The sequence below is a fragment of the Anopheles arabiensis genome, chromosome 3 (genome assembly GCF_016920715.1).
Source record: "Anopheles arabiensis isolate DONGOLA chromosome 3, AaraD3, whole genome shotgun sequence".
Lineage (NCBI taxonomy): Eukaryota > Metazoa > Arthropoda > Insecta > Diptera > Culicidae > Anopheles > Anopheles arabiensis.
The window spans coordinates 49199167-49210895 of record NC_053518.1 but is presented as its reverse complement, the minus strand read 5'-3'; the positions used below and the strand labels follow the sequence as shown (position 1 = coordinate 49210895).

Below are 11729 nucleotides of genomic sequence, written 5' to 3'. Positions count from 1 at the left end.
ACATTATGAAATAAATGAAGTGTTTGTATATTTCTGATGTTCATAATAACTGATAATTCATTCCATAAAAATAAATCATTAAAATAATAACGATTATCTTCAAGCAATGCTTTGTTGAATTGGGCAATGCTACATGAAACATTTTTATTTACACAACTGTAGTGGTCGTTTTATACTTGAATACAAAGAGATAGTGCTGTTTTAGTAAAAACAAGTTCGAAACAAACATAAATATTTTTGTTCTCGTTCTCTCATAACGAACAGGGTAATAAATGTGTAATATGAGCAATTATTCTTATTACATGCAGATTAATCGCAATCGTACTGATCATTACTGCCATGCTAAACACTGAATAGATGGATAATAAAGGTGTGCTCCCGTGTGTATTTTATACGCACTACGTAAATGAGTATAATTGTTGCAGTACTGTAATAATATATCGTATCATGCAGATTCCATGGGAGCCATTATTATAAGAAGGGTTTATATGAGAAGCAAATTGCTCGCTGGACTTCACAATAAATAGCAACCACGCCAAGTAATGATACGTTGCCGGTACAATAATAAGCCACGGTTGAAGAAGAATGCAAAACGTACACGTTCCACAAGCCAAGGATCGATCTCAAATATGGTTTGCGTGTCGATCAAACTGGGCACGCAACGCGTAGAGGATATAAGTGCATCTAAGTTTGGCTGTTAGCTGTCTTTTTGAAGCCACCGACTAGAGTTCCCAACACGGAGAGGACAAACTGCAACGTGCAACAAATCGTCGCGAAATCTGTCAATTCGACGTAGATCACGGGGTGTATGCGTTCATCAAATCAAAGTCAACAGTGAATTCACTAGTACGCGTTTAAACAGCATCCGCTTCACAGCCCCTGATGCTGCTTCTGGGTGGTACCGCTGCTCGCGGGGGTCGTGAAAGAGGCAAAAATAATAATAACAATAAACGAGCCACAAAACGACACATCAAGAAGGGGTACGTTTCGAGGTGGCCGTGTTAGTTTTTTTCCCTTGCTCGAACACCCCGGGTGTGAACAAAGTACGCACATAACGAGCCAGCGAGCATCATCACCGTCGTTTCCGCCTGGGTGCAATTGTGTTTGTGCCGAGTCGGGTCTGTTTGGTGTGTGCGGCTTCGTTTGGGCTTTGTTCAAATTTATGCTTGACGTGTTAAGTGGTTTTCTCGGAATATTGCTCACTTTTGTTTACTTTTCATGGGTTGTACATCTTCCGTTTGCTCTCCCGCGTAGTTCCCCTCCTGTGGTGCTATTTGGATGCGTTTCAAAAAAGATTCTCTTTATTGCTCTGGCAGCAGCGCCAGCCATGGCCGAACCGGAGCGTGTATGGTGGTGTGCGTGACGGCTCTACCGCTCTCTCGGAGAGGAGAGAGATCGTGAGAGCGTGAGAGAATTTAATGCAAGCGAACACGCGTAAGAGTGTGCGTGATATCGAAATCGAGCGTTGTGATTGGTCGAACGGGGCCATTCATCACACGGAATCCATCATGAAATTTCGCCTGGCTCTCAGCTGTGGTTCATGGCAGCTCGCAACGGCTTCTGAGAATGAGTCTAACTTTGTCAGCGAAACAACACGGTTCGGCAGTGAACGTAGTCGTCCTCGCGTCAAATTCCGCTACGGTTACCGATACCGCGCCTGCTGTGGATTACCTATATTGTGTGTGGAAACGATTACACTTTGGAATACGATCAAACGCATGTGTGTTGATACGCAAGCAACGTACCGTGCGACACGTGTGAGCAGTGCTGTGGCCCGTAGCAAGTTGGGCAGAGTGTGAATCAGGCAAAGGCCACAACAATTCCGATGCAAAGTGTTGATTGGTGCCTGAATGGTGATTGATTGAGTAAACAACAAGCGCCAACATAAATCGATGATGTTGGGTAGTGTGTTCCAGTTCTACTGATCGTCTAGTTGAGCGATGTGTTAAACGTGAACAAGACGAGTGTGATTATTTTATAGCATCTTATACGATTTTTATTGAAAACAGTGTAGTGTGACTGTAAAACAGCGATTATTGAAAATTTGTGTGCATCACTCCACTATTTGAAAGCGCGTTAAGTGTCTCTGTGTATGCGGTTATATGCCCTGTCACTAATATGATCACTCAAGATCTCCCATGTGATTGTTACAGTGTGCAAATGAATCAGTGTGTTGCGAAGGAATTTGTATGTTTCTTCTAATAAATTGACAAGTGTTGAACAAGAAAAAGTTAGACCAACAAAACTAATCAACCGACGGGACGTTGGGAAGCATTTACTAGTGTTAAAAAAAAACAAACAAATCAACAGATATAAAAAAAAATACAACAAGTGTATACGGCGTGTAGTGTAAATCAACGTATCACTCACTGCAACTCATTTCATTTCCGCCAAAGAACGCCCAAATGGTGATACTAGAAGGCACCACAATGTTGCAAGTTGGAAATAATCAATACCTTCAACCGGACTATCTTTCTCCGCTTCCGACCACGGTAAGTTTTAAATTAATCTATTGATCGAAAGCAAAGTCAAACTGTTTTTAAAATAAATAATCGGTTATTTTAATCCATATTTGTTCTCTTTCCCCTTTACAGTTGGATGCAAAGAAAAGTCCGTTGGCGTTGCTGGCCCAAACCTGCAGCCAGATTGGTGCTGATCCGGGCAATATAACTGTTAAATCTCTTGTTTCACCATCGGAAAAGAACAAGAAGTCATCGTCATCCAACAGCTCCAGCACGAGCAGCACATCGTCCTCCGGCAGCAATTCTTCGGCTTCGTCTCAGGTGGACCCGACATCGAATTCGTCTGCGTCCCGATCACCGTCGGTAAAGACAGACAAGTCGGACGCATCGCCGGAGATCAAGCTTGCCTTCAAGCCGTACGAGATGAATGTGCTAACAACGAAAGTGAACCTTAGCAAATCGTCCTCGCTTGACGATCGTCCTTCGTCGAAGATGAGCAGTGGAAGTGACGTGTTGAACAACAACAGTGTGAGCCAAATCAATAATAATAATCACAGTGATGGAATGCGCAAGGAGGGCCGGGCCCTGTCTCCACGCGGAAGTGCCGAGTCGCCTATGTCTGGGCGTGGTGGTGGCAGTGCTAGTGTCAAGAGTACGGAAAGCAATGGTGGTGAGCTTAGTGGCAACAAGTGTAGTACGCCAGAAGTCAACCGCCGAGCTTCTTCCGTCGGCACGCCAAGTGATCGCGACAAAGTGAGTGGCAACAGTGTAGGAGGCGGCTCCGGGCCCTCCAGTAGCCCGTCGGCGGCAATGATGCATCCGGGTACTATGCCGCCCTCAGCTGCTTATAAGGCCAGTCCGTACGGTATGGGTGCGGCTGGTCTTCCCAGCCCGTCGGGAATCGACCACACGAATCCTGCCTTCAGGCCACCGTTCGCCGGGGCGTTTACTCATCATCATGCGGCCATGTTGGCAGCAGCTGGTTACTCGGGGGCAGCAGCCGCGGCTGCAGCAGCGAGTGCCGCCGGTGCCAATCCGTACCTCAGTTACACGCGAGTCAAAACTCCATCCGGTGGTGAAACGCTAGTACCGATCTGCAAGGATCCGTACTGCACTGGATGTCAGTTTTCGGCCCACAACCATCAGATGATGATGGGCAGCCAGTGTCCTGCGGGTTGTACCCAGTGCGATCACCAGAAGTATATGGCCATGGCTCTGAGCTCAATGCCACCTGCCGGCTATCCGGGCTATCCTCCAGCATCTTCGGCCGCCGCTGCCGCCGCTGCAGCTGCCGCGGCCGCCGCTGCCGTTAACTCGGGTGGTTCGCAACCACCGGGTAGTGCCGGTGCTGCTAGTCGTCCGTACATGTGCAACTGGGTTGTCGGAGACTCGTACTGTGGCAAACGGTTCAATACTACCGACGAACTGTTGTCTCATCTCCGCACACACACCGCTAACCTGTCCGATCCGGCAGCTTTGGCATTGCAGCAGCAGTTGATGCCGCTGAGCGGCATTTTCCCGCCGTCGTCGCTACATCATCATCATCGAGGCTACCCGAATCCGCCGCTTAGTCCACTGTCGGCGGCACGTTATCATCCGTATGTAAAGCCCGGTGGCATTCCTACTGCTATGCCCGGTTCTCCGTACAGTGCGGCGGCAGCGGCTGCGGCGGCTGCCTTCAATCCGGCGGCCGCTTTCGGACAGTACTACTCACCATACGCGGCAGCGCTGTATGGACAGCGGATGGGAGCGGCGGTACATCAGTAGGGAGTGCCAGAAGTGAATGTGTCTCGTTGTGCGTTTGTTTAGCGGTTGACAGTGTAGTGTGTGTATACAAGAACCCTTATCATGCAGGATTACTACGAAAAGAGGTCCATAAACGCAAATGAGAGTGTGAGCAAAGCATACAGCAACCACTACTGCAACTACAACAACAACCGAAACCGAAGGTGTCCAATCGTGTTTGTTCTATCAACTGTGATATTAAGATTATTCTTCGAACGAGATGTGAGAATTGCGAGAAAGGAGTATAAAGTAACACATTGCATAAAGCCGAAGTGCTGTTATAATTCACCCGTACTAGTGGAAGGTCATTTCAATCAAACATGGACGTTCGAGGTACAGTGCGTTTCACCTGACAGCAGGATAGTCATAACATAAGTCATACACAGATCAAAGTTTACGTACTGCACATATGGGCATATCTCATATCTTGCTGCAAGTTTGAATGCATTTCACAGTGATTCACGTGCAAAATGCGTTAAAAACGTTCAACGGATGTTTGTTCGTTTCCCAACAGCTCTTACCAGTCAGATAGATGTATGAACATTTCAAAATCCCTCTTTGATATGTGAGCAATGAAATTAATACGAGTTCAAAGCGAGGCTTGATAAATGTAGCTATGTATCTGAAATGAAAAAAGTGCTATCCTGTTTCAAACGCAAGATGATGATTCGCCTTGACGATGAGCTCGAGATTATTAGGATTCAATTCTAGTTAGAATGCAGCATGTAATGACGGGAATGGCAATATTCGTTTCATCCTACTACCATAAAAACGTTGATAAGAAAGCTAAGCGTTTTGTTTGTGTTATCTCTTATTTTATGAACATCAAAAAACATTGTTTCGTATACCCCACGACTAGCATTTTGGGGAACTTTTCACACCACTTCAAGACCAGACTTTAATTGCTTGTTTTAAAATTGGTTCAATTGGTTAAAAGTGAAAGCCAAGATAGCGGCGTGCATAAACTATACTGACGGATACTATTTATTATTGCCGTATTAGCAACGTGCTATAACGTACCGTTTTCATTAAATGCCTTCGCAGGAAATCAGTTTGGATTAGAAATTCATGTGAGGTTTGCATAGGGCCACTAAATAACAGCTGCATTCTCGAAATGATTAATGCAATGAAACGATGAAAATAAACTTGTAAAATTGAAACAAAAAAGAGAGCAAGCAAGAAGAAGCAAGATCGAAAGCAAATGGGTATTAGTGATAGGAGAAGAAGCAAAAGGTACGACTTGTGCGTTAAAATTGTAAATATCAAGGAAACAAAACTCGTAACGCAACGAGCTGCCCACAGATACGATAAAGTGGATAAAGAAACCGAAGGAAGTAAGCTCGTTTGTAAGAGAAAAATATTGAATTTATGAACCTGTAATAAATCTAAAAGGAAAAAGGAAAAAATATGAAAATAAAAGGAAACGCCACATCCTCTATTAATTACAAACCACCGATCTTCTTGACACGTTATTTCTTGAACAATCCGAAAGCCCATCGTAACCAGTTAACCGGATGATGTTGCTAATGGAAACGAATTCACGTACCCCGTCGGAATGTGGGGAAGAAGGGAGAAATACAAGAACGGGCACGATGACCATAAAAATGCTTTGAGATGTGCTCGTGAGCTAAAGAAAGAAAGAAAAAAAGAAGCCGCTAAATTACGATTTCAGATGAAAGAAGAAGCACAACGAAGGGGAAACAAATACGACGGGATGGAGAAGAAACGGAAACATGAAAATGGCACGGACGAATGATTTTAAAATGATATCATGTTTCGTTATTTATTAGTTAATTACCAAGCCTTTCAATTAGCACCCCAGAAGCACCCCAGAAATGAATGGCCGTCGGAGCTGATTCGTTTGGCAGTGTTGGTTGTAGCACCGTTGGAAGCAAACGCGATGTCTGTGTATGTGTATGGTTGTGTGTGTGTGTGCATCAAGAAGAGGTGGGTCAAAGGGGAGCAACCTCTCATCCACGATAGGGGATTCCGTCCGCTTTTGTTCGTACGGTGGTGTTGGTGGTGGTCGACAGTGACGCCGCGTTGTTTGTCATGTTTGTCGGAATAAATTCCACTCCCGTTTGAGCGAAACATTTGTACTGTGCTCATTGTGTTTTGTATTTGGATGTATCTCGGCACGGGAGAACACATCTCATCATCATTGGTACAGTGTGGTGTAGTTCTCCTGCACGGCTGTTTTGCACATTTGTTTCCCCACTTAATGTAGTGGGGTGTTTCTCTCATCACTGTTCTCTGGCCAAAAGAGACGGTGAAGGGTAGGGTACAGTGATTGACAAACTGTGAGCGCTACTATTTGTCTATCATTTATTATCTATCATTTTAAGAATCCCTTTTTATATTTCCCACATGCAAATCGGCAATAAGGGTAAGGACAATATATGATCGAATATGTTGTTATAAGAAAAGAAAAAAACTATCGGAACATTTTTGCCCATCACTGTACAAATGACGGGGGAAATAACAGGGCTAAGCTCTACTAAACCGAAGCAACGAGGTTGAACTAATAAATTTTCAGCTTTTCAGTCTTCCAGCCCACCTTCACCGGTCTGCTAAAGCCGCCCTTCTGCTCCGTACGGAGGGTATTTCTGCCCACGGTTAGCCCGGGTCTGTTTTTGTGCATTTGTAGGAAGCTTTTCTCTCGCACGTTGCCAGGCCGACAAACAAGATTGGCACGAAGAGAGCGCGCACAGTAGAGCAGCTCCGGCTGCCACGATGGTTCGGGTTGCCTCGGTCTTGTCTGTCTGTTCAGCGATTACGAGTATCAAAGCCGTTGTGCCGAATCGTGTACACGCACAGACAGACACATCGGTCGGCCTATTTGTGCGGCGTGCTTTGCAATTTTAACAGCATTTTTTTCCTCAGTTTTATTGCTCAGAGCTAACAAACCCAGGCAGCAGTATGATGAAACGTTAGGGAAGGAGCAAACGAGCTGGCTGGACTGAAAAGGGAGAAGAAAGAACCAACACAACAGCAAAAACAAAAAAAAAAAACAAAAAAAACGGCACTGAAGGGCCCATGGAAAAAGATACTTCTCAAAACCATTAATCACTCATGACAAGCAGCGCGCGGGCCCCGATTCCGAGATGAAGTTATAGCCTGCAAAACGATGAAACGAGAAGGTAAATAGCAGCGCAAAAGAGAATGGCGTGAGCAGAATGATGGCGATAGTCGGTCGAAGCCGACAATACAACACTCCTCAGCGTTGGCATTCTCGTCTGTCCTGTGGCAGGCGAAAACTGAAATTTATCTGTAATTATCTTCGATTATACAGTCGTTATTTTTCTCGCTGCGCTCCATCGTGCGCTGTCTGCTAAATGTGCGTCACAGGAGGTGATATGAGGAAGTGCCCCTTGCGGGGCCCACTTGCCGGAAACAGCGATCCAAAGCTGCTCCAGGGAACGGGCTAGCAGCGCAGAGTAAGATCGAATCAAGAAGGGGACCCTTGCAGTAGAGTTTTCGTTCAAGTTTGCTTACCTCTTGATATTACCGCACGATGTTGTACGTTTTTCTTTCGCTGCATTATAATGCGTACTCTTTCGTTTCCTTGCCTTAGCGCGCTCTACGCAGTTGTGTTGTGTCTTTAGCTCGTGTAGTTTGTGCCGCGATCCCTGCTTTGATCTGATAAACAGGGTGTTCGGGCGTGTTTCTACTGCGCCTTGTTTACCGTTTGTGGCGGCAGCGCTGGTGTTAAGATTGAACGACGCAGTGAACGCGAGCACATGATTGAATAATGTAAGACTCCTGATTTAAGTCATGTTTTCTGCGAGTCGTTAGGAAACGTGATATGATTTACTCCCATCCCAAGACGCATCGTTGACCATAATAACACTTGATGTTAAATAGGGTTATCCACGGTGAGCTAAAATTAGCGGTATCGCTGATGTTTCTATTGATCTTAATTGTATTCAAATTGAAGATAAAAGAAAGGGGTGGGGAGGGGGGCGTGGAGTTAATGGCACGACAATCTTGAGCTACAAGTTTATTTGAGAAGTAGTGTGAATAAAACGATGAATGCTTGTTGGTATGATACACCAATTCTAATGTTAAATTGTGGTATAATTTAAGCGTGGTACACCAACGGTTGGGAAAATTAAGACATTAATTGCAAATCGTAACAGGTTGGCTGATAAGTCCCCGGTCTAACAAAGAAAAACACATTTTTTTGTCAAAATTCGTTTTTATTATTCAACATAGTTCCCTTCAAGAGCGATACAACGACAATAACGACCTTCCAATTTTTTGATACCATTTTGGTAGTACTCCTTCGGTTTTGCCTCAAAATAGGCCTCAGTTTCGACGATCACCTCTTCATTGCAGCCAATTTTTTTCCCTGCGAGCATCCTTTTGAGGTCTGAGAACAAGAAAAAGTCGCTGGGGCCAGATCTGGAGAATACGGTGGGTGGGGAAGCAATTCTAAGCCCAATTCATGAATTTTTGCCATCGTTCTCAATGACTTGTGGCACGGTGCGTTGTCTTGGTGGAACAACAAAATAACAAACGTTGCTTGACAAAAGACGCTCTGTTTCACAAACTAATTGACATACAGACGTCAAATTTTGACACGAATTTTGAAGGTTGGTACTATATAAAAAAATATGCATTTAAAACTAGCGGCGCCATCTATGTGTCAGACCGGGGACTTATCAGCCAACCTGTTATCAAATGCTTATTGCTACAGGTATATCGAGTTGACTTTTGTATTCGTTAGAAATAGTGAAAACAAACTCAACTACGTAAAAAATGTATTTAGGACCACCACTTTAATAACGCTAAATTCAATTAAACATAAATACATAAAACTTTACACTATCACAGAACACAATAGTAACAACTCTTTGAGTCAATTATCATTAAATTAATTTTCTTGTTATTATGCTTCTTTTATACGGTGAACTTGAGCCCGATCGTGACTAAGTTGTAAAAAAAATCAACTGAACAAACGTGTTTCTGTTTTCGAAATATTTAAAACAATAAACTTACAGATCAGCTAAAGTTTACACAAAATGCGTTGTGATTGCTTACCCCCTGTTGCTTCCATTTTCAGCACTGAAAACCGAATGATGAAGAACAGCAAAAATAATGACCGTCATTTTTAATGGTGCCCATTTTCAAGTCATAAATAGTACTTATAAAATTATACCCCCTTTTTCTTCTCGTGCTACCCAATTTACCCACAGTCAAAAAAGACATATCGACCGCCACACCGGTCACGGGTTGATACGGGTTTCATCTTTTTTTTTTGCGCTAAACAGTGGCTTAAGCTGGGTGTAGGCAACCGGTCAAACGCTGCCTCGTTGCCAAAAGGCAAACCCCTTTGTCGTTCAGTTTTTCGTGTCGTTCCGAACTGCCGCCGTTGGTGTCACTCCCAAGGTAGAGTGTAATGGTAGTATCATATTTTCTCAGCAACGAGCGAAAAATCCAATTGAAGGAAACATAAATCTTTCTTTGCGCCAACTTTCCACATCGCTTCACACTGCTTCTTGCGTCCTGCTGGCCGGCTCGGTCTGACATTTCGGTCTGACTAATGTTCAGCGACTACAAACGAATGGAGCGGACGTAAAAGCTGTCTCTTGGAGGAACACGGCGCGGGGTAGGATTTGTGCCTGTGTGGGGCAAACTGGGGTTTGTCGTTGTGCTGTCACCGCGTGTCACTGGGCACATGTATGTGGAGCTCTCCCTCTTAGTGCGGGGCCTCCCGTGATGTAGCGTTCAGTTGTAAAACGCAGAAACATATCAACCAAACAGACAAGCTTGACAGGCAGCGAATTGCGCTGTGTAAGCCAAAAAATAGCTGGTGGCAGTAGGAAAAATTAATCTGTCTTGAATTATTATCGGGCTTTGCCGTCGGCGTCGTGGAAGGTAGTCAGGGGAGGAAACAGCCGTGCAGCGTAGAAGTCAAGCGTCTGTCTTTTTAAAAGTCAACCACCACCGAATCCTGTTGCTGAACGAAGACAAAATGAACCAAGCCCACACGAACCGCTGTCGTGTGTTGAAAAGGAACGGCAGGAGGTAAACGTAAGTAATTCTACGGTGTTTTTACGCGATCGTGTCGACATTTCGACGAGCAGCTCGGTGACGACGGTTGAAAAACATGCGCCGACTACAAAGCCATTACGGTAAAGCCACTGAAGTTTGCCACTGAGGGCAACAAAAGTGGGAACCTTTACGCATATTATCAGTGACCGTGCTCTGTCGGGTGGTCAGCGGCAAAAGTGGAACAAATATTATCCGTAGCGATGACGGGATGAAAGCAAAGCCACGCACAAAGGTGGTGTAAATATAACATTAAAGTATGACTTAATCATCCATTCTGTTACTCTCGTTATGCTGTCAGGGATAATGTACGTCCACATAAGTTCTTAGTTTGTTTTTGTCATATCGTATGCTTTAATAATTTGTTTTCACAATCCAGGTAACAGATCCAAAAAATGATTAATCACGAAAGTATTCTTTGTCACATATTTATTAAAATTTAACAAGTACAAGTTCCTATGAGTTAGTTGCAATCGATATTTGTTTTCGAAACTCTTGTAATCTTTCACGTTTCAGTCGATGTTGTACTCTATTGACCAAAGTAATTTAATTATCAGGACATTTAAGTTTACTGATGTAATTCTATAAATAATAAGCTTCGTAAATTCATTTCACACTACTAAAAAAAGGCTAGAATCGTCTTTTTAACAGACATCGACGTTTGTAAAAAAATCAAAAGTTTTTATTCTCAAAACATGCTAATCCTAGCAAAAATGCTGTAAAGGTATTATCGTTGAAAACATTTGATAAGATCAATGGGATTTAAGAAATGCACGGTGGTGAATTTGGTTGATGGTACAGCTGCAACCAAACAGAACATTGCCATCATTTCACGATTCACACTACTTTTTTGTTTTACCACTTTTGCTTTGTTAAAAAAAATATTTTTAGTTTACTGTAGCAAATTCAATTAAAGAAATCTCAATCTCGCTTCGATTTAGTTATTCAAAAAATATTGTACACAACTTCAATTAAATACAATTGTACAGGTTTTTTTTTTAAATAGCTGTCTAAAACATTTTAAGCTTTTTCTATTTAAAAACCATTTGCATAAACTTGGCTAATTTTTTCACCAAATAATAACAGTGTATCTAGCAAGAAACATGAGATTTAATTATTATGATGGATGGGAAGCGTAAATAAAATAGTTCCTTTTTAAATGAATTTATCAAATCTTTAAAAACAATGAAAAACTGAAAATGACTTGTAACACTTTGAAACAAAATGTGAACGGAACATAATATTCTGTGAATAATCTAATATCTCTATTCACATAAGGCGTAGTTACACTTATTATAAATTTGCATATTTATTCTGCAATTGTTTCTAAAATAGTAATAAAATCACGTAAATAAACTAACCGGTCTCGTAGTACAGTCGTCAACTCGAACGACTTAACAACATGCCCGTCATGGGTTCAATCCCCAA

The 11729-nt window shown here is 43.1% G+C and overlaps 1 protein-coding gene across 1 annotated transcript; it reads left to right on the top strand.

The window, feature by feature from the left end:
- The first annotated feature begins 1552 nt into the window (after window positions 1-1552).
- On the top strand, window positions 1553-5696 carry LOC120901804 (zinc finger protein Noc). The gene is made up of 2 exons (XM_040310072.1): window positions 1553-2492; window positions 2595-5696. Exons 1-2 carry the CDS (start codon window positions 2406-2408, stop codon window positions 4227-4229), a joined length of 1722 nt encoding a protein of 573 aa, XP_040166006.1. The 5' UTR covers window positions 1553-2405; the 3' UTR covers window positions 4230-5696.
- Window positions 5697-11729: the final 6033 nt, after the last annotated feature.